Source organism: Meles meles, chromosome 3 (assembly GCF_922984935.1).
Source record: "Meles meles chromosome 3, mMelMel3.1 paternal haplotype, whole genome shotgun sequence".
NCBI classification, from domain to species: domain Eukaryota; kingdom Metazoa; phylum Chordata; class Mammalia; order Carnivora; family Mustelidae; genus Meles; species Meles meles.
Window position 1 is genome coordinate 82486904 of NC_060068.1, and position 24040 is coordinate 82510943.

At 37.8% G+C, this 24040-nt stretch overlaps 1 protein-coding gene across 13 annotated transcripts in view; it reads left to right on the plus strand.

Moving 5' to 3' along the window:
- The window catches only part of GFM2 (GTP dependent ribosome recycling factor mitochondrial 2), a 77311-nt gene that overhangs the window by 23856 nt on the left and 29415 nt on the right, over positions 1–24040 (plus strand). For all 13 annotated transcript variants that reach the window (XM_045999674.1, XM_045999672.1, XM_045999677.1 and 10 more), the window contains 10 exons: positions 4097–4222; positions 4899–4987; positions 9780–9868; positions 11061–11121; positions 11572–11751; positions 16294–16374; positions 18271–18419; positions 20017–20157; positions 20240–20339; positions 22472–22661. In XM_045999674.1, the coding sequence (XP_045855630.1) occupies positions 4097–4222; positions 4899–4987; positions 9780–9868; positions 11061–11121; positions 11572–11751; positions 16294–16374; positions 18271–18419; positions 20017–20157; positions 20240–20339; positions 22472–22661 (1206 nt within the window). The remainder of the gene's footprint in view (positions 1–4096; positions 4223–4898; positions 4988–9779; positions 9869–11060; positions 11122–11571; positions 11752–16293; positions 16375–18270; positions 18420–20016; positions 20158–20239; positions 20340–22471; positions 22662–24040) is intronic.

The following is a 24040-nucleotide window of genomic DNA, read 5'->3' on the forward strand; positions in this document are numbered from 1 at the left end:
ATGGTGTCATACTTTACATCCTTTTATTTTATGAATCTCTTGACTGATTTTTACAAAAATACTTATTTTTAATACTTTTTTTTTTTTACCTTTTATACTTTTATTTATGGTCTTTGCTTTTCACTCAAAGAGTCCCCTTTAATATTTCTTTTAGGACTGTTTTAACGGTCCTGAACTCCTTTAATTTTTGTTAGGCTGAGAAACTCTTTCTCTCTCCTTCCAAATGATAGCCTTGCTGGGTAGAGTATTCTTGGGTGCAGGATTTTTTTCCTTTTAGCACTTTAAATATAATATGCCACTTTCTGCTGGCCTGTGAGTTTCTGCTGAAAAAGCCACTGATAGCCTCGTGGGGTTTTCTTTGTAGGTAACTGTCTTCTTTTCTCTTGCAGCCCTTAAAATTCTTTATCACTATTTTTTCCATTCTAATTCTGTGTCTTGGTGTGAACCTCCTTGGGTTGAATTTGTTGGGGATCTCTGTGTCTCCTAAATCTGGATCTTTGTTTTCCCTCCCTGCATTTGGAATATTTTCAGCTGTTTTTCCTTCAGATACATTTTTCTGCCCTCCTTTCCCTTTTTCTTGGATCGCTATAATGCAAATGTTATTATACTTGATTGAGTCGCTGAGATCTCTAAGTCTATTCTTATTATGGAGTATTTGTTGTTGATCTCTTCAGCTTGTTTGCTTTCCATTACTCTGTCTTCCAGGTCACTGATAAACATTTCTCTGCTTTTTGTAGCCTACTGTTTATATTCCGTCTATTGTATTTTAAATTTCATTTATTAAGTTCTTCATGTCTGGTATGTCATTTTTTTCTCTCTTTGCTAAGGGTCACACTGATAATGTCTACTCTTTTCTCCATTTCAGTGAATATCTTTATGATCATTACTTTATTTTTTATTTTTTTAGTTATCATTACTTAAAATTCTGTCAGGTGTACTAATTTCTGTTTCACATAGCTCTCCAGTTGTGGTTTTGTCAAGTTCCTCCTTTGTCTCCTCATTCTTCTTCTTCTTTTGTTTTTGTTTTTTTTGTTTGTTTGTTTGTTTGTTTTTGTTTACCTCTCTGTGTCTGTTTCTGTATCTTAGGAAAGTCAGCTATGTTTTCTGCTCTTGAAAGTAGTAGCCTTATAAAGAGGTTCTGTAGTGCCCTGAACAGAGTTTCCTATGTGTTTCTTGCATCCTGTTATTGTGCTTTCCCTATCAGTCCCGTCTCATGCATAGACTCTGCCTGTTGTGAGCCGTGCTTGCTCTCTGTGGTATTAATGAGACCCAGGCTGCTTTCCCTGAGGGGACGTGACCATAGGAAGGCACAGGGGTGATGCAGGAGTCTTTGCAAAATTTGCAGGTTGTTAGGAATAGGTCAGATCCCCTAAACTGCGGTGGTGGCCAGTCACACAGCATCTCTTCGCAGCTTAGTGCAAGGAACGTGGTCTGAGGTAACAACAAGAGGTGCATGAATTTGTGTACACGGTGCCTGGGGGCCTATGGCATCTGGGCAGGGCATACACATGACTTTAGCAAAATCTGCACTGAGCTGCTAGACTTGGTCACATCCCCCAAAGTGCAGTGGCCGCAGCAGCACAGCGGGCAGAGGTATTGACTGGGTGGGGCATGCACAGTGTTAACAAAATTTGCCCTGAGCTCAGCGCCAGCAGACTTGGAGTCCGTGAGTCCTCAGGAGAACTCAGGGGCTTGGTGCACTGCTGAGCAGGTTAGTAGCAAGTGTCCGTGCAGCACTGCGTCCGGCAGGTGTCTCTGTGTTTATGCTGAGGAATAGGGGAGGACAATGGCACCTTTCAGTTCTCTGTTCCCAGGGAAGTTCCCCAACTTGCCCTGAAATCCGTATAAACAGATCTCCTTCCCCTTGTGCAAACTGTTGCTTCTCTGTTGCTTCTTACTCAGGCTGTTATCTCTTTAAGGGCGGGGCCCTGGCTATCACACACTCTCCTGGCTCCCCTACTGCTGAGTCAGCTGACTGTCAAAGCTCCAGACTCCCAAGTCTATGGTTATACAAACTAATGGAACTCAACGCTTCTGGTTTTCAAGACTAGATGTTACAGGGATTTATTTTACCTATGTAGACTCCTTGGTGTTTTCCCTTCTCTGCGCCATAGCTCCCTTCCTCCTGCTGGCGACTCTCCACCACCTTTCTGCCTTTCCTAACCTCTCCAGTGCTGGCTGCTTCTCTGTATTTGGCTATGGAGTTTGTTCCGCCAGTCTTCAGGATGCACTGCAGTTTATTGAGTCAGATGTGAGTGATATCTAGTGTAAACGTGGGACAGAGTGAGGAGAGGGTCTTCCTACTCTGTTGTCTTGCACCCCTCCCTCGCCTAAGAAATGTTTTACAAATGGCTTCATTTGGAACTTTTGGTTAGCTATTTGGTTATTGTCTCATTAATGGTGTTTGTTTGCTTGGTTATGTTGCAAATAACAACACTAATTCTTTTTTTTTTTTTTTTAAGATTTTATTTATTTATTTGACAGAGAGAGAGATCACAAGTAGGCAGAGAGGCAGGCAGAGAGAGAGGAGGGAGCAGGCTCCCCGCGGAGCAGAGAGCCCGATGCGGGGCTCGATCCCAGGACCCTGAGATCATGACCCGAGCCGAAGGCAGTGGCTTAATCCACTGAGCCACCCAGGCGCCCCAACAACACTAATTCTATAACACAGATATTTGTAGTTCCTGACAAATATATTTTTCTTGCTATTTCTCCCTCTATTGGTACATATGTATATATACACAAATATACATATACCCACATACACATATACACATGTATATGTATACAAACAGTGGAGAACCTGGCTAGCAATTCAGAGATTCAATGCTGACATAAGTAGTGGTAGTATAAGGTCATAATAACCTGTGTTTTTGAATTTTGAATGGTAAAGACCAGCTCATTTTCATTACTTCTATATAAATTTAATCAGAATACAGTGCATAATTCAAGAATTTTAATGCAGAATAATTTGACCTTTTTGGCAGTCAGGATGAACTCTATCCATGACTTTGTACTGTAAAAATTCTACCAAGAGTTCATTTTCATTAGTACAAATAAATGCCCTTTTTGGGAAAAATTTAGTAATGAAAAAGGTTTGGAAAGGAGAATTTAACTTTGGAGGAATTTTTTCACTATCTTGTTTCATGTAGCTACCATTTACTTAACATTTACTGAGCTAGATACTTTATATAGTCTAATTTCATTCTTTTAACAACTCCATAGGATTGTCTTTATTAACCTTATTTTACAAACTAGGTTAAGTAACTCACTTAAAGTTAACAGAATAGTCATGGTAAAGGTGGTACTTAAATCTAGGTCTGTCTGGGCTCTTTCACTGCAATACCCTGCCTCTTGTCCAGGGATCAGGCATGAGGAACGTAAGTAAAGAAGAGATAATGAATGTTAAACTAGGGGGGAAAAATGAAAGGAATTTCGAGTTCAATAAAAATAAAATATTTGAACAGATTTTATCTTAGTTGTTACAGAAAAATTATTTGTATGGAAAAATTACTAATTTTGCTGGAAAAGCTTTTTCTAGAACAAGGGCTTATTTAGGGAAAGATTAAGGGCTCTATTAAAACAAAAATTTTACAGTGTTGAAGCAAAGTAAACTGTCAAGTAGAGGGTCGCCTGGGAGGCTCAGTTGGTTAAGCATTACACTCTTTTTTTTTTTTTTTTTTAAAGATTTTATTTATTTATTTGACAGACAGAGATCTCAAGTAGGCAGAGAGGCAGGCAGAGAGAGAGGAGGAAGCAGGCTCCCTGCTGAGCGGAGAGCCCGATGCGGGGCTCAGATCCCAGGACCCTGGGATCATGACCTGAGCCGAAGGCAGAGGCTTTAACCCACTGAGCCACCCAGGTGCCCCAGCATTACACTCTTGATTTCTACTCAGGTCATGATCTCAGGCTCCTGGGATTAAGCTTCACTCAGTGAGGAGCCTGCTTGGGATTCTCTCTCTCCCTCTGCTTCTCCCCTTACCCCCACTTGCATGTACACACACTCTTTCTCTAAAAAAAAAAAACTGTCAAGTAAACACCCTATCACAGTGAAGTGTGCTTGGTATCAAACCTAACTATGTATCCTTTTCTTTGTTAGATGTTGATGATGGAGACACGGTGACAGATTTCATGGCTCAAGAGCGAGAAAGAGGCATTACTATTCAGTCTGCTGCTGTTACATTCGATTGGAAGGGATATAGAGTCAATCTAATTGATACACCAGGTATGGTACTACTCTAGCAATGCAGAGATGCTGCATCATTGGAGGTTTTGTTTGTGGATGTGTTTTCTTTTATAGTAAAAAAATATATATATGCATCATAAAATTTAGCATCCTAACCAGTAGTTAAGTATATTTACATTGTTGTGAGATTCTCCAGAAGTACCTCATCTTTCAGAACTGAAACTACATATCTATTAGACAACTACTCAACCTTGTGCCATCCTCCTATCACCAATAACTACCATTCTACCTTGTTTATCTAGGAGATTAACTACTGTAGATACTTCATATAAGTAGAATCCTAAAGTATTTGTCCTTTTGTGACTGGCTTATTTTGCTTAGCATAAAGTCCTTCAGACTTCATCTGTATTGTAATATGTGACAAGATTTCCTTCATTTTTAAGGCTGCACAATATTCCATTGTACATATATAGCATATTTTGTATATATACAGAACTTTATCTATATACCATTCATCCATTGATGGCCATTTGAGTTGTTTTCACCTCTTAGCTACTGCGAAGAGTGTTGCTATGAACATGGCCTGCAAATATGTCTTTGTGACTCTTCTTTCAGTTCTTGTGAATATATACCCAAAAGTAGGTATATGCTGGCTATGCTGGCTCCTTTTTTTTTTTTTTTTTAAAGATTGTTATGTTTCTCATCTTTTTCTTAGGTCATGTGGACTTTACATTGGAGGTTGAGCGCTGCCTTAGAGTGTTGGATGGTGCAGTAGCTGTGTTTGATGCCTCTGCTGGTGTAGAGGTAAAAATACTGCCACAGTGAACAAGCTACAATAGCGTGATTTTTTTTTAAAGTGAATGTATCATCTTTAGTTACCTATAGCCATATGTAAGTTCATATAAGTCAAATTATGAAAGGAAATTAGAATTTAATATTGCTGTGTGGTCTATATGTGATACCAGATATTTCATAGTAAAAGGAAAGTAGTTTGCTTTTCTGTAGGAAATATGAAAGTTGGTGTTTGAAACTATGAAGGACTTGAGATTCTACCTTACTTTCAAGCTAACTGGTTAGTCTGCCACAGCTTTATGGCATGCTGGCAGAAGACACAGGGACAAAGAACTTTATAGTCACAGAAACAGCAAAAGCCAGGGTGTCGGTATTATCTCGTGTTGTTTTCTCAAGACCCAGTTCTCACAGGACAACCTAAAGGGAGGAAGGTGACAGCTGCCCATGCAGGGGTACCCTCTGCTTAGAAAACACGTGTGTTTTATAATGGGCAGTAGACATGCTTGCTGTTTGCTCTAAAGAGAGTTACTGTCTTTCAGGGTTATAAGCAAGCCTACCTTTTAATCCAAAGGGAGACACTCTGTCTTTCCAAGCTGATGATTATATCAGCATCTTTGAAAGCATAGTCCAAAACAAAGGCAGTCACTGCCTCGCCTAACAAAATACGTAGAAAGGTGAAAGACCCATGAAGAATTATCTTCCAATAGCTAATATATATTGAATTCTTGAGTAAGTCTTTTTTTTTTTTTTAAGATTTATTTATTTATTTGACAGATAGGGATCACAAGTAGGCAGAGAGGCAGGCAGAGAGAGAGGAGGACCAGGCTCTCCGCTGAGCAGAGAGCCTGACTCAGGGCTCGATCCCAGGACTCTGAGATCATGACCTGAGCTGAAGGCAGAGGCTTTAACCCACTGAGCCACCCAGGCGCCCCTGAATTGTTGAATAAATCTTAAAAATGGATTTATAATTAATTACATTGGGGTCAGTTATGCACTCTTTAGTTGGTAACCCCCTTTTGTCTTATAATCTCAAGATGGGCTGTGTTGAATAAAGAATCATCTTCAGTTCTTCTAATCTTAAAATTTTACTAAAAGTGGTACCTTAATTAAATGATCAAAACTAACATGCTCCAAATGGTCCAAATGACAGCATGGGTTTGCTGATACGATGCACTAAGAAAGACACAGTATTACCAATGTTTTATTTCCAGTCTAATAATGAGAAGACGTCAGATGAATGTAAATTGAAAGACATTCTGCAAAACAACTGCTTGGGGCTTTCAGAAGTTGAAAAAAAAATGTAAATGTAAGGAAAATGAGTGATTACAAGTAAAAAATTGAGGTACTGGGGCGCCTGGGTGGCTCAGTGGTTTAGGCTGCTGCCTTCGGCTCAGGTCATAATCTCGGAGTCCTGGGATCGAGTCCCACATCGGGCTCTCTGCTCAGCAGGGAGCCTGCTTCCCTCTCACTCTCTCTGTCTGCCTCTCTGCCTACTTATGATCTCTCTCTGTCAAATAAATAAATAAAATCTTTAAAAAAAAAAAATTGAGGTACTATTTTAGTTTAAACAATTCCAAAGATACAAGAAAATTAAATATAATACGATCTTCAGGATCTAAAAACAAAAAGTTAAAAAGAACATCTTTAGGAAAAACAGAAAAAATATATATTTTTTTGAAAAATAGAAAATTTTTAATACAGACTATATTTTATTAGAAAAAAGTATGTCAGCTTAAATTTTTCTGAATGAAGATTGAAAATAGTTATGTAGGAAAATGTATGTTTAGGAAATACAGGCTGAAGTATTTAGGGTTGAAGTGTCATGATACGTACATCTTGCTCTAGTGCTTCATTTTCTACCCACACATAAACATATGTTGTTAGTTTGCGTACTTTGATCAGTGGATGCCAAGATGGGGGAAATGCCTTTGAAGAACAGAGAAGAAAAGAGAGCAGTGGGAGAGAATAGTCAAACCACAGGGTAGATCTGATAACTATCTATCAAGGAGAGGGTAAAAGAAGGAGGATTGGGTAGGAAGAGTCTCAGACTACAGCATAGTTCCGAAAGAGGTTCGGCGAAGCTGATGGGGGAGTCCAGAGTCACCTGCTGGAGAAGTTCCACAGGTCTTAGAAGAATAACTTACATTAGTATTCCTGCTGTACTCAGCCATTAGCTGGGCCTTGAGAGACGATGGCGGTAGACAAGATGTTGGGGCTGTCAGTTAATTATGCTCTACATAGTAGATCCCAATGGCACATTCCCAGAGCCACACGTATAATGTGTGTATATGCACATGTTGAAGAAAAAAAGGCAAGTGTGGCAAAGTGTTCATATTTGGTGAATCTAGGTGAAGGGTACATAGATTTTCATTGTACTATTCTTCAACCTTTTTTGTTTTTTAATAGATTTGAGATTTTTCTAAATGATAAGTTGTTGGGGGGGATAATATATATATATATATATATGTATACATATATATATGTAATTTGTTATATTAGATAAGATATTGCATGAATGTTAAGTTTCCAGAGTGCATTAACACTATTGATAATGCAGGAAAATATCACTGTTTTAGGAAGTATGTGCTGAAATTTTCACAGTGCATGTGTATGATCAAGGACTTGTATCCAGAATATCTAAAGAACTACAAATCAATGATAAAAACTAACAACCCAGTAAAAAAGTAGACAAAGGACTTGAGTGGATACTTCACTAAGATATATGAATGGCCCAATGAGCACATGAAAAGATGGCCAGTTTCACTGGTTATCAGGGAAATGCAGATTAAAATTACAAAGAGAGACTGTTTCATACCCACAAGAATGGCTAAAGTTAAGAAGAATGATGGAAATACTGTTTGAGAATGTGGAACGACTGTTTGAACAAGACTTGTTTATAGCAGCTAAATTCATAATAGCCCTAAACTAGAAATAATCTAAGTGTTCATCCACAGGTGGGTAGAAAAGCCAGCTGGCACATTTTTTTTTTTTTTAAAGATTTTATTTATTTGAGAGAGAGACAGTGAGAGAGAGCATGAGAGGGGAGAAAGTCAGAGGGAGAAGCAGACTCTCCAAGGAGCAGGGAGCCCGATGTGGGACTCGATCCCAGGACTCTGGGATCATGACCTGAGCTGAAGGCAGTCGCTTAACCAACTGAGCCACCCAGGCGCCCCATAGCTGGCACATTTATACAAAGGAGTTTAGCAAAAGAAAGAAAGAGAGAGGAAAGGAAGGAGGGAGGGAGGAGAGGAAGAACCAGTATACCTAACAACATGAATGAATGTCAGAAACTTTACGTTGAGTGAAAGAAGCCATGCTATTTATATGAGATTCAAAAATAGGCAGAATGAATCTGTGGTGACAGATATGAAAACAGGTTGTTTATGGAGGATGGGGGATATATGCAAGTGTATATACTTATCAGACTCACTATACACTTTAGTGGTTTTTATTCTATATAAATTTTACTTAATAAAATTATAAAGTGGCTTCTGTTTTAGGTAATGCCATTGCATTAGGCTTTTTATGTTCTTCTTCAGGGCTTTGGGACTCCACTAGGCACAGATACTATAACAGACTGGAACTATTGAAATATGTATAAAAAGTAGAATTAAAAGAAATCAAATAGGAAAGCACATGAGAATTGCTACTTAGAAATACAGTTGCTGGCTTTTTTTTCTCCTTTTAATCTTTTTTTCATTTTATATCAGCATCCAAACATTCATAATAAAAATTATCACAGTAGCATTTCGATAGTGCAGTCCTGTTTGGTTTTTTAACATCACAATAACTATATGAATTAAGGCAAAAATCCATATTTCACAGGTCAGCAAACTTACTAGTTCAGTATTGTGTAAACTGTATTAGGTAAAGTGAAACTCTACAAAAAGTTGTATCTTCTAATTCTTTCTCTTTTTAAAAAATTTTTTTTAAAGATTTTATTTATTTGAAAGAAAGCAAGAGGGGCGCCTGGGTGGCTCAGTGGGTTAAGCCTCTGCCTTCAGCTCAGGTCATGATCCCAGGATCCTGGGATCGAGCCCCACATCGGGCTCTCCTCAGCCGGGAGCCTGCTTCCCCCCTGCTTTCTCTGCCTGCCTCTCTGCCTCCTTGTGATCTCTTTCAAATAAATAAATAAAATCTTAAAAAATAAAAAAGAGAGAGAACATGAGTGGGGTGAAGGGCAGAGGCAGAGGGAGAAGGAGGCTCCCCACTGAGGTGGGATCCTTGATGGGGGCTTGATCCCAGGACTCTAGGATCATGACCTGAGCCAAAGGCAGATGCTTAACCATCTGAGCCACTCAGGTATCCTATGTCTTCTAATTCTTGATGAAGTCTTTTTTTTTTTTTTTAACTTTATTTATTTATGTGTGAGAGAGAATGAGAGAGAGTATGAGATGGGGGAGGATCAGAGGGAGAAGCAGGGAGCCCAATGTGGAACTCCAGAATCATGACCAAAGGCAGTTGCCCAAACAGCTGAGCCACTCAGGCGCCCCAGTGAAGTCTTCTTTACATGACGCTCAGTTACCTTCCAGGTGTTTGTTCTCTTTGTGTGGCAACATAAATCACCCAAAGTAGTAGTCTCAGTTTGAAGCACACTGTTCATCACCCTTCATTACATTCTTAACTCTGTTAATCTACTAGCAGAAGAGTGACTCTAGAAGTGTAAATGTGGCCGCACTAATTCTGTGCTAGAACGGGGCCCAATTCCATTATAATAGCTTCTTAGATCTGTTTGTTCTGTATGTAGTAACATAGTTATTTTTGTTTAATATGAGTTTTTTTTTTTCCTTTGTCTTTGCCTTAGGCACAAACTCTCACAGTATGGAGGCAAGCTGATAAACACAAGATACCTCGAATCTGCTTTTTAAACAAAATGGACAAAACTGGAGCAAGGTATTTTTAAGTGTTTTTTTTTTTTTCACATGTTAAAGTAGAAATACAGTTTGAGCTTTTAATGGACTATAACTTAAATTTACAAACAACTGTTCCCCATAGAGTATAAATATTCTGTGGAATCTCAATTCAGTCCCATTAAAAAATTTCTTTTTTTCCCCATTAAAAGGTTTCATAGCAGGTAGTTCATAGGTTGAATAACAATGTGGGATTAATAGAGAAGTGATAGGTATTGAATCATCATGATTCTAATGCAGAGAGGCTATATCCTGTTTTCTAGAATCCTGACAGAGTGATGTCTTAATGATTCCACTGGTTCTGTTTAGAGCAGTATGAAATAATCCCTGTATTGCTAAAGACTGTGATGCTCCCCATCATTACTAAAGGTAGAAGATAGATGATATTTTTCTCTCCCCTGATTTTCTTTAGCTACTGGCTAATATGCTCTCACTAAAAGGGAACGGGGAGAGAATGTAGATGTTTTAAGACATGCATAGAGGGCAAAAAAGTTAATACTAAGATGTGGTGGTAATGCTCAAAGACTCACAGAATGGTAATCCAAAATAGATACATGGTTCTGAGAACAGAATTCAGAGAATCAAGAATATAAAGGATTTTGGGGTAATGTGATAGATCCTGGTCTGTGGTGTGAGAATGACAAAAACAAAACCTAAACTGTCCCTCTCCTAAAACCACGCAGTGTTCTTTCTGTTTATCTAATTTTCTGCAGTAATTCTAAAGCTGATAACAGGATACTAAGAATGCCTATGATAAAGATAGAGAAAAATTAAGGCTACCTTTTGGGAAAAAGGTGGGAATTGTGTGTAATAGCAAATATAATTGAGAGAAGAAAGAATCTTTGACTCATAATCACAAATCATGCATTTTAATCTCATAACTATAATTTATTATCAGTGACCTTGATCAGTTTCTTTAATCTTAATTTCAAACTGTAGGTAAGTGAAGTTTCTAATAATAATACCCTAGATAACTGTACGGCAGGAATATGGTAGATAGTCCAGCACTGTTATTTGAAATTGACATTGAAAGTTTACTCAACATATTGTCCTATGGAAAACTGTTAAATGGTGAACATTGGAGACAGTAAAAAGGGATGTAATTTTAGGAGACATTCTTAAACCTGTTTTAAGAATCTTAACATTTTTAACTCTAGCTCTTTTGCTTTCTGTAGTTTTAAATATGCAGTTGAAAGCATCAGAGAGAAATTGAAGGCAAAGCCTTTGCTTCTACAGGTTGGTTGATACTTGGTTGATTAATAGCAACAACTCCAGGAGCACCTGGGTGGTTTAGTCAGTGTGACTCTTGATCCTGAGTCAGGTCATGATCTTAGGGTTGTGGGATCGTGGGGGACCCTGCTGAAGATTCTCTCCCTCTCCCTCTGCCCCTTGCTCTGTGCTGGCATATGCCTGTGTTCACTTTCTGTATTTCTCTCTATCTCTGTTTAAAAAAAAAAAAAAAGGCAACAACTTCAGATTTCCTCATCAGTTTATTTTATTGTGACTTGTATTTTTCTAAAACTATCTCAAATCTTTTTTGAAAAAGTTGGCATATAAATATAAATATAGACTGTGGTAATAATGATAATAGACATTTGGGGGAAAGTAGGGGAAGATAAGCTTTATCACCAAATCGATTGTAATTGAGTGGTCATGTAACAAAGTTAATCTCACTCTGATTTGAAGTTACCACTTGGTGAAGGCAAAGCTTTCAAAGGAGTTGTGGATGTTGTAAGTAAAGAAAAACTTCTTTGGAATCGTCAGTCAGAGGATGGAAAAGACTTTGAGAAGAAACCCCTCTTGGAAATGAGTGATGCTGAATTGCTGAAGGAGACAACTGAAGCAAGGAATGACTTAATTGAACAGGTAAACTAAATACTTGGAGTTTACATTTGCATAAGTATTTAGAAACTTTAAAAATATTTTATATATTATGAAATTTTTATAAAATTACATATGGAATATGTAAAGTGTAATGAGTAATAGAATGAACACCAATGTTTGCATCATTCACATTAAGAAATAGAATATTAGCAAACCTCTTGAATCTCTGTGTGCCATTTACTGTTTATATCTCTCTTTTCCACTGATCATTTACACCTCCCACCACCACTATCTTGACTGTAATGTTTTTCTTGGATTTGCTTTGCTTTTATAGTTGTTACAAATGTATGGATTCATGAAGGACTTCATTTCCCATGTTTTTGCACTTTACGTAAATGGAATGGTAATTGTTTGTATTTTATAACATTTTATTGCAGATTCATTCCTGTTATGTGTGGTTATGCTTCATTTTTAGTATTTCAGTATTATACCACAATTTATTGTCTCTTCTTCTGTGGATGCACTTTGAGGTTTTAATCTTTTTTGTTGTTAGGAACAGTGTTGATGTGAACATCTCTGTTTGTATCTCTTTGTGTATATGTGTAAGAATTTGTTTAGGGTTACACTTGGGAATGAATTGCTGGGTCAAAGGGTATGTCCATCTTTTACTGATCAAATGACACATTAACTTAGAAAATTGTAAAACCATTAATTTTACAGTTAAAAGAGAACTCTGGACCTCTTCCACCCTCAAAGTTGGTGGTTTTGTTTTTTTGTTTTTTTTGTTTTTTTTTTTAAAGATTTTATTTATTCAAGAAAGAGAGAGAGAAACAGAGAGAGTGAGTCTGAGCAGGGGGAGGGGCAGAGGGGAGAGGGAGAAGCAGACTTCCTGCTGAGCAGGTAATCTGTCTTGGGGCTTTATCCCAGGACCCTGGGATCATGACCTGAGCCAAAGGCAGATGCTTAATGAACTGAGCCACCCAGGCACCCCCATCCCCAAAGTTTTAATGGAAAATAGTAAGATCATTAATATTTATAATACTTACATAGTACTGTTCGTATATAGACTAATAAGTAAAACATGCCTTAAATAAACTCTGAATCTTATGGTAGAGAAAAACATTTGCATCCAAACCCTTTGACTTTTTTTCTTCTAAAGTAAACTATTCAAAATAGATCCTCTCATCATTAATTTTTTCATTCATCTTTGACTTTACTTCTGAAGTAATTATTTCCCATTATATTACATACTAATCTTTTTTTTTTTTTTTTTTTTTTTAATTTGACAGAGAGAGACACAGAGAGGGAATACAAGCAGGGGGAATGGGAGAGGGAGAAGCAGGCTTCCCGCCGAGCAGGGAGCCTGATATGGGGCTCTATCCCAGGATGCTGGGATCATGACCTGAGCTGAAGGCAGAGGCTTAACCCACTGAGTCACCCAGGCGCCCCCATACTAATCATCTTTATCATTACCAGAATGTTGATTGTTATTTTTATTATTGGGTAACAGTTACTGAGGACCTATGATGATCTGGTTTAAGTGCTTTACATATATTATTTGATCATCACAACTTTTATTATCCTTGTTTCCTAGTGGGGAAACAGCAGCTTAGAATTCTTTTTTTTTTTTTTTTTTTAAGATTTTATTTATTTATTTGACAGAGATCATAAGCAGGCGGAGAGGGAAGCAGAGAGAGAGGGGGAAGCAGGCTCCCCACTGAGCAGAGAACCTGACTCGGGGCTGGATCCCAGAACCCCGGGATCATACCTGAGCTGAAGACAGAGACTTTAACCCACTGAGGCAGCCAGTCGCCCTGAAGCTTAGAATTCTTAAATAAGTTGTTACAGAGCAGTAAGTAGCAGAGCTAGAATCTGAACCCAGGTCTGTCTTCATTTGGAGGTAGAGCTCTTAACCACTTCACTATATTGCTTCTCTAATTTGGGAGGCCCTAAACAGAATAAAAGTGGAATTGACATTTATTAATCACTAATTGGGTAAATAATTGGTTCCCCTTTGAGGCTTTTGGTTGTCTTATGCATGTCTTAGGACATGATGGTATATAATGAAAATAAAGAAAATTTGAGACTATATGTATAAAATAATAAAGTGCTAATTACAAAGAATATATATTTTTATAAGGAATATATATTATTATAAGGAATATTCCTCAGGGAATATATATTCCTTGTAATTAACAGTTTATTATTTTGTCCAGATGGTCTCACATTTTCTTTATTTTCGTTAGAGAATAAGATCACATCATACCTGTTAGGATAACTACTATCAAAAAAAACCCCTACAACACCCCCCCCCCCCAACCAATAAACAATGAGATGTGGAGAAACTGGAACCATTGTATACTATTGGTAGGAATGAAAATGATGCAGCCACTATGGGAAACAGTGTGGTGGTTCCTCAGAAAACTGAAAATAGAATTACCATATTATCTAGCAATTGTGCTTCTGGATGTATATCCAAAAGAACTGAAAGCAGGGTCTTGAGAGATAATTGCATATCCTTGTTCTAGCAGCATTATCCATAATGGCCAAAAGGTGGGAGCTACCAGTGTTCATCTATAAGATAAGTAAATAAAATATGATGTATACATATAATGGTGTATACATATAATTGAGACTTAAAAAGGAAGGACGTTCTGACACATGCTACAATGTGGATGAAACTTGAGGACATGCTAATTGAAATAAGCCAGTCACAAAAACAAATACTTTACTGATTCCACTTACATGAGGTATTTAGAGTAGTCACGTTTGTAGGGATAGAAAGTAGAATCATAGTTGCCAAAGGCTAAGAGAGTGGAGAATGAGGAGGTTTGTTCCATGGTATAGATTTTTGGTTTTGTGAGATTGGGAAAGTTGTGGAGAGTAGTTTTACAACAGTATGAATATACTTAACACTACCCAGGTGTTCAGTTAGAAATGATAAAGATGGTGGGGCGCCTGGATGGCTCAGTGGGTTAAGCCTCTGCCATTGGCTCAGGTCATGATCTCGGGGTCCTGGGATCGAGCCCCACATCGGCTTCTCTGCTCAGCAGGGAGCCTGCTTCCCCCCCCCCCCCGCCCCTGCCTGCCTCTCTACTTGTGATCTCTGTATGTCAAATAAATAAATAAAATATTTTAAAAAAAGAAATGGTAAAGATAGTAAATTTTATGTTTATGTTATATTTTATCACGATTAAATTTTTTTAAGAGAATAAGATTAGTGTGGACTAGAATCAACTTCCTGTGTTCTGAAGGTGAATAGTGATAATAACACTTACTGTATACTTACTGTATGCGCTAGAAGCATGCTTTGAATTGGTTATTTAATCCTCCCCCTGTGAAGTAGGTAATAGTATTATCTCCATGAGTAACCAAGGTAAAAAGAGGTGATGTAATTTGACCTAAATTTTTGAACAAGTTAGTTAGTAGTGTAGCAATTTCCAAGGCAGTTTGGCTCCGGAAGATGGAGTCATATATACTTCTTTTCAGAGGAATGGTTAGGTATGTTTCTATAATAGTTAGCGGGTAGGAATGTATTTTTCTCCCCAGGTTGGAATGTTTTGCTCCCTTGGACTATCATAAACTTTTGAAACTTTTTTTTTAGATTTTTAAAATTTATTTATGTATTAGAGATCACGAGTAGGGGTAGGGGAAAGAGGGACAAGCAGACTATCCACTCAGCAGGGAGCCCGACTTGGGACTCAATCCCAGGACCGTGGGATCATGACCTGAGCTGAAGGAGAGGATTAACCAACTGAGCCACCCAGGTGCCCGCTTTTGAAATTTTTATTAAATTTATTGTCAGCTGAATTGTTTCATACAGGCAGATGATTAAGAAAAGAACATGAATTAGATAATTGCATTTTTATTGCTGAAGTGATACCTTTGACCCCCCAACTTAAATCTGTTCCCTCAGTGCAGGATTAAAGTAAGATGGGTTACTTTAGTTGGAGTGTCTTAGGAGATCTGGTAAACATTCATAATGTTAAAGGAATACCAAGGGAAGCTTTTTTTATGAACTAAGACTTACAAATGTATCTGAAAATAGTAATCCCTTATATATATTATCAGTGGCTCTAAATTGTGTATCTTACTTCTTTTGAGCACTCTGAGTAGATAGCACTTTATTGAGATACTTTATCTGGCTATTGCTTCCCATGACTATAAGGAACTCATAATTGCCTATCTTCAGTTTTCAATCCCTTCTTTCCTTTGAAAGAAACACTATTTATCTCTTGAGAAGATGTGGACAGTTCCTTGGCCTGAATAAGATAGATCATGTAGCTGTCTTGAAACATCTGAATAATGTACATTTATGGTATTTGGACTTAACAGCTGTGACAATAAAAGCAAGTTATAGGGGCGCCTGGGTGGCTCAGTGGGTTAAAGCCTCTGCCTTCAGCTCAGGTCATGGTCTCAGGGTCCTGGGATCGAGCCCCGCATCAGGCTCTCTGCTCCATGGGCAGCCTGCTTCCCCCCCTCTCTCTGCCTGCTTCTCTGCCTACTTGTGATCTCTGTCAAATAAATAAATAAAAAATCTTTAAAAAAAAAAACAAGTTATAGAACTAAAATCTTTCTTTATAGGTTGCGGATTTGGATGATGAATTTGCTGACTTGGTTTTAGGAGAATTCAGTGAAAATTTTGATTTGCTACCAGCTGAAAAGGTAAATTTTATTACTCATTTACTTTGATAAAATTTTATTAATTGGATGTGGTTTGATTTCTCTGTATCAGGTGTTTTATTTTTTTCGACTTTGCATAGCATTAGAAAAGGCTGACTTAATTGGAAGAACAGTAGGGTAAAGTCACTATTAATACAAGTACTTAAATAATGGTAGTGAGTTACTATTGTCATAATGGGCTTTGTAAAATCAGAGATTGTATCCTTTTTACTGCTTTGAATTAGCATAAGTTCATTATTCCTTCTTTGCAGCATTTTCTTTGTGATCATTTTTCTCAGCAGTTTAGGAAATTACATGTAGAAATTTTGTATTGAAAATTTATTGGTTTTGTAGACTGCTGCAATGATTATTTTTCTCACATTTTTTCTGAATATGATTTAATTTTTCTTAGAAGCTCATTATAGGTGTTTATTTTTTTTGTTTTCATTTCAAATACATTAAGCCAGAGAATAGGCATGTTTTAAATAGTGATAGTAATTGAATTAGGACATATATCTTCAAAGCATTTCTTTTTTTTTTTTTTTTTTTAAGATTTTATTTATTTGATAGACAGAAATCACAAGTAAGCAGAGAGGCAGGCAGAGAGAGAGGGGGAAGCAGGCTCTCCGCTGAGCAGAGAGCCTGACATGGGGCTCGATCCCAGGACCCTGGGATCATGACCTGAGCCGAAGGCAGAGGCTTAAACCACTGAGCCACCCAGGCGCCCCTCTTCAAAGCATTTCTTTTATTTTCTACCAGAGACCTTCCCCCATCTTTAGTTTTCTTTATGAAACAAGAGTTATCAAGTAAAGTTTTTTGTTTGTTTGTTTTGAAGTAAGCTCTATGCCCAACATAGGGCTTGAATTTCGGAACCTGAGGTCGGGAGTTGAATGCTCCTCCAACTGAGTCAGCCAGGGGCCTGCCCCCTGCCACCTCATGTAAAGTGTTTTTAGATGGGAGTATGTATAATGGGATCCAGAATGAGCTCAGCAAATTTACCTAGTTATTTTTCACAAAAGAAGTAGGAAAAACACGAGTCTCTAGATTAATTTTGAGACCTTTGGAGTTAGAAATGGAAAAAAGGTGTTTTTATTTTGAATGAAATGTCTGAATTATTGAAAATTTTTGTTTAATATTTGAAAGTTAGATATGATGTTTATTGTGCCCTATAGTCACATGATTTCTGTTTTCTTTTTTTTTTTTAAGATTTTTTATTTATTTATTTGATAGAGAGAGATCACAAGTAGGCAGAGAGGCAGGTAGAGAGACGGGAGGAAGTAGGCTCCCTGCTGAGCAGAGAGCCCCATGCGGGGCTTGATCCCAGGACCCTGAGATCATGACCTGAGCTGAAGGCAGAGGCCCAACCCACTGAGCCACCCAGGCACCCCATGATTTCTGTTTTCAAAGAGCTTATAATCTGAGTTAAAATTGACCCATAATGTCTTTTTCAGTAGCTTACAAGCACATCCAACCTTTTCCTGGCTTTTGAGTTTTTTCAAATTTGATTTCTACTTTGATTTCTAATTTTCTTTGGATTGATTTGATGTGGGTCTAATTCCTTTGAAAAATTATAATTCATATTTATGTTTTTAATTTCTGGTCAGCTCCTCTGTTAAGGTTAAGTTAGAAGTATATTCATTTATTCAAGACTTATTCTTAGATACCTCCTTATTTTAAGTACTTTTCTAGTTTCTGGGGATTCAGCAGTGTTTTTATGGGATTTGTTATAATGCTTATATGGATTTTATATTCTGGTGGGTGGAGAGACAATAAAACGTTAAATATATATGCAAGATACTAAGTAGTGATTAATGTTATTAAAAAAAAAAGAATAAGAAGGCCTTAAAAAATGATGGCCAGTATACTGCACATGGAATACTTAATATCTCCGCTTTATAGCTACAGGCTGCAATACACAGAGTAACACTGGCTCAGACAGCAGTTCCTGTGCTTTGTGGAAGTGCCCTGAAAAACAAAGGGGTTCAGCCCTTGTTAGATGCTATTACCATGTACTTGCCTTCACCTGAAGAGCGCAACTATGAATTTCTGTGAGTATGCAAGTAATAAATTAAAATCTTACAGCCTTGAAAAAACAGGCAGAGAGGTCTTGTTTCACAAAAGTAGTTAAATCACCATTTTTATAATAACATTGGTGAATATAATTGTAAATAATACAGAGTTTTATTTGAAAGGGACATTTGTCATTATTTTTGTGACCTGCTGTATTCACAGATGAAGGTAGAACAGTGTGTCTTTTTTGCTGTATGAAAGTATAAGTGTTTACCATGTTGTCTTAGTTAAAAAAAAAAAAAGCAGTGTAGTGGGGATGTTTGATAAATTTTCTGTTAATATGTACTAGATTTTAAGATTTTTTTTAAAAGACTTTATTTATTTACTTGACAGAGAGAGATAACAAGTAGGTAGAGAAGCAGACAGAGAGAGAGAGAGGGAAGCAGACTCCCTGCTGAGCAGAGAGCCCAAGGCAGGACTTGATCCCAGGACCCTGAGATCATGACCTGAGCCGAAGGCAGCAGCTTAACCCACTGAGCCACCCAGGTGCCCTAGATTTTAAGATTTTTAATAAGCTCAAAAATACTTTGTGGCTGTAAAGAAAGGTCATCATTTTACTTCTCTTGGCACTAAGAGCTTTGTACTTAATAATAAATCCTCTAAAATACCAGTGAGCATTGTGTAAAATGGCAGGCAGGAATGGACTTTAATCCTTTAAGTAGGACATTAATCACTTTTTGTATCTCTCAATTGGAGATGCATTAATGGTGAAGTGATTATGAATATGGATTGTGTACTGCCTGGATTTAAATCCCAGCTCTTCCAAGTTAGTAATCTCTCAACTGTAAAATGGAGAGACTAGGACTGACCTATCTCACTGGATTGTTACAAGAATCTTGTAACAAGTTAATATTGATATAGCATATGGAACAGTGCCTATTATATGGTAGACTCTAAGTATTTACTAAAGTTAAAAGTTGGAGAGAATAGGGATAAGACTGGAGAAGTTCTATAGTAGAAGTGGCTTACCTGCTTTGAGTCACGGGCTCCTTTGAAACTAATGAGAACATGGAGCTTTTCCTGAAAAAATATGTACCTACATATAAAGTTTGGTGATTTCAGAGGGACTCAGGCTTTCTGAAACTTAACAATGCACACTAAGGACATCAGTCTGTAAGAATGTTGGCTATATAAACAAGTTCAAGTTTATAATGTAGATTTCTATGATTATGCAACTGGAGAGAAAGTGGGAGGGAGTTAAAAGTAATAATTGGAAAGCATCTACCTGTATGTATACCCTATATAGGGTTTTGTGAGAACTGGTAAGATGTCCTTATGTGTATTTCTGAGGAATGAACTCCATGCAGTAGAATTACTTGCAAGTAGAGGTAATATTTGGGAGAGAATCCATTATTTTTAGTTTTGAAGAATTAATGATAAGATCTCCATTAAATAGTTCAGTCAAGTGGAGGAAGGGAGGTAATTAGTACTGACATTTAATTAGTCTGAGTAGCTTAACTAGAAGATAATGAGGGAGTACATTAAGGTTAAGTTTGTACAGTGATACTGATCTGATCAGCATAGATACAGAGGAAGTGTATCTTAAAGGCTTTTCTGGAATGTCTCATTTTGTAGGCAGTGGTATAAGGGTGACTTATGTGCCCTGGCATTTAAAGTTCTTCATGACAAGCAGCGGGGACCACTGGTGTTTATGCGCATTTACTCAGGCATGATAAAACCCCAGTCAGCCATCTATAATATTAATGGAAACTGCACGTAAGTAGAAGCTTAGGTTATTTTCAAACTGCACTCATTTCTTTAGAAATTCTTTTACTAATACAAATCATGGTTTTTACAGGGAGAGAGTAAGTCGTCTTCTTTTGCCATTTGCTGACCAACATATAGAAATCCCTTCACTGACTGCTGGTAACATTGCTTTGACTGTTGGCCTTAAACATGTAAGTGACCAGATGGTTTCTCTAGGAAATGATAGCTTAAAAGTTTATTTAAAAGCAGGTATTTTGCAGTAGCAAAAACCCACAAACAATCCAAATAACTGTAAATAGCGGGATAAAGAATTTTGTAGCATATTCATCAACATGGTTGAATCTCAGAAAGAAAGAAAATTACAGAAGACTGTGAGCGGTATGGATTATATTTGTGTAAAGTTCAAATTCGAGTTAAAAAAATACACTATTCCTGGATACACACCTGTGTTTTAAGTTTAATAAATATATATTTTTAAGATTTTATTTATTTATTTGACAAAGATCACAAGTAGGCAGAGAGGCAGGCAGAGAGAGGGGGGAAGCAGGCTCCCTGCTGAGCAGAGAGGCCCGCATCAGGGGCTCGATCCCAGGACCCTGAGATCATGACCTGAGCTGAAGGCAGAGGCTTAACCCACTGAGCCACCCAGGCACCCCAAAGTTTAATAAATATTTTTTTACTGAGTTTTCTTCCTGTCTTGATCGCTGCTGACAGTTTAACCTTATAACCAATCCAAATAGTAACTGAAGATATTTTGCCAGTGAAGTCTCCATGAGAGCAAGGATTTTGTTTCTTTTGTCCTCTCTTTAGTCCCTAGATCGGTGTTTCACACATAGTAGGCAATTCATAACCTTTGTCAGTTGAATGGATGAAAAGTTGATGTTGTATATGTTTTTTGTTTTGTTTTGTTTTTTGCTTTTTTATTTGACAGAGAGAGATCACAAGTAGGCAGAGGGGCAGGCAGAGAGAGAGGGAGAAGCAGGCTTACCACTTTACCACTGAGCAGAGAGCCCAATGTGGGGCTCGATCCCAGGACCCCGGGGGATCATGACCTGAGCTGGAGACAGGCTTAACCCACTGAGCCACCCAGGTACCCCTCTGTATGTGTTTTTGCTAGGTTAAAACTGTAAGGACATTTCATTTACATATAGATTAAATTGAATACATTTTCTCATTAAACTTTGGTATATTTGGCATTTAAGATAACCATTTTTACTTTGAACATTTTTAAACGTCTTTATGGATAATTGCAGGATTCAGGATCCATTAGTATAAAATTTCCACAGTCCAGAGCACCTGAGTGGCTCATTCAGTTAAGCGTCTGCCTTTGGTTCTGGTCTGGGATCAACCTCCACATTGGGCTCCCTACTCAGCGGGGAGTCTGCTTCTCCCTCTGCCTCTCCCCACTACTCATGCTCTCTCTCATTCTCAAATAACTGAAATCTTTATTAAAAATAATAAAAATTTCCACAGTCCAAATAGTGGACTTCTAGCATCAAAAATGTCCTCTGTCCACCCTAAAGCAGGAGCGCCATATACATATTTGAGGGAGTTACAGAAATATGTTTGAAATACTGCTTCAGTAGGAGTATCTTTACAGAGGAGGAAGCTAGCACAGAACTTTGTAGTATTAAAGTTTAAAAGTGATACTATAGTTATTAATTGGAGTCTATAAGGAAGCTATCAATTCTGCATAATCTGGAGAATGCTAGTTAATTGCTTATTTTAGTTAATAGAGGATTTTTTTGTAAAACAGTAATAAATTCCCACTGGTGGTTAAACTCTATTATAAGGACTTCCAGGAGAACTAACCTATTTTGACATGATTGAAAATTTAGGAAGGTACTGGGGCACCTGAGTGGCTCAGATGGTTAGGTGTCTGCCTTTGGCTCAGTCATGATCCCAGTGGGATCCAGACCCCCGTGGGGCTCCCTGCTTGGAGGGGAGCCTGCTTCTCCCTCTTCTGCTATTCCCCCTGCTTGTGCTCTCTTGCTCTCTGTGTCAAATAAATGCATAAAATCTTTTTAAAAAAAATTTAGGAAGGTACATATGTTTCACCACATGAATTTTGGATGTCTAGTGTGTGTGAGAGAGTGTGAGTGTGTGTGTGTATTTTATTGTTAGGATTTCATAGCAGTATTTTGGATAGAATTCTTACACAACTTAGCTTTACCTCTGCAAAGTTATAATGAGCTTTATGCATTTGTCTGTTTTAAGTTCTGTTGGAAGTGTCACATGAAATTTTTTCCTATTCGTGATGTTGGTAGAAGCTGAGTGCTTGCCAAGAGCTTGTTTTGTTCCAAAGCATCTTTTTTGCTTACAGACGGCCACTGGGGACACCATTGCCTCGTCCAAGTCCAGTGCATTAGCTGCAGCTCGACGAGCCGAAAGGGAGGGAGAAAAGCAGCACAGACAGAACAATGAAGCAGAGAGACTTTTACTGGCTGGAGTGGAGATTCCAGAACCTGTTTTCTTCTGTACCATAGAGCCCCCTTCAGTGGCTAGACAGCCAGGTACAAATAGTTTTAGTGTATTAACTAATTAGTGCTCCGATAATGTAGATAGAAATAGTTACATTATATTCTCAAAAGATTTATGTGATTTGAGATCAGTTTTATCAGAATTTATGGGTATTACTTGTGCTTAGTCTTGTTTTTTATTTAAGGTGTTTTGGTTTTTACAAACTCCTTTTACTTACTCTTTTCGTAGATCTTGGCCACTTTTTGCATATCATATTCTTTCTTACTCCTGTTCTTGTGGTGCTTTCTGTGGCATTCTGAGTAACTGGCATCGAGACTGCCCTTCCAGTAACAGTAATTGATTAGACAGTTACCGATTCCTAACTCATTCATTTTCTTATCACCATTTATAAAATGCTCCTTGTTTTCTAGCTCAACCTTTAGAACTCAGTGAAGATATTTATATACTATAGTTAATGTTATTTGACCTTTTTGACTGTTTTGTGCTTCGTTCTCTAGCCTGTTTACTCAGAAATCAGTAGTGACTTCTCTTTACTTAGAGCACAAACCCACTCCTTAATATGCTGTATAAATATCATGATTTCAGGTGTATTCTTTCCAGTTAGCTTTGGTTACATATTACAGAAACCCCCTCAAATAACAGTTCCTTTAATGACAAAAGTTTATTTCTCTCCCTTGTAAAACATGCTTTGAGTCGGTGGCCCAGGATTTAGAGGTTGGCTCTACAATGTCATCAGGCACCCAGCCTCCAGCTGTTCTGCTCTGATTCTCTGAATGCATAGCTTCTATCCTTAGTTATATCATGATGCTGCTAGGGTCTTTGACATCACAGTAGAGTTCCTGACAGAGGAATGGAGTAAGGAGGAAGAAGGTGTGTCCCTTTCCTTTTAGAAGATTTTTTTCTATGTCATGGGCTGTCACTTAGACATATGGCCGCTCAGTTGCAAGGGAATCGTAAATGGCAGTCTTTTAGCTGGACAGCAGCAGAATAGAGTGGAAGACTACTAGCAGCCTCTCATACCAGTCTTCTTGCCTGGCCTCATTTCTTGAAACTTCCTCCTTCATTCTGAACCCTCTTCTTTCACCAAACAAAAATAAAATAGAATACTCTCACCTTTTTTTTTTTTTAAAGATTTATTTATTTATTTATTAGACAGACAGAGATCACAAGTAGGCAGAGAAGCAGGTAGAGAGAGAGGAGGAAGCAGGCTCCCCGCTAAGCAGAGAGCTCGATGTGGGGCTCTATCCCAGGACCCTGGGATCATGACCTGAGCCGAAGGCAGAGGCTTTAACCCACTGAGCCACCCAAGCGCCCCAAAATACTCTCAACTTATACTTACACAATAAATTAGTTCCAATTTCCTGAAGATACCATGCTCTTTTTGCAATGCTGTTTCTTTTAATTTTTTTTT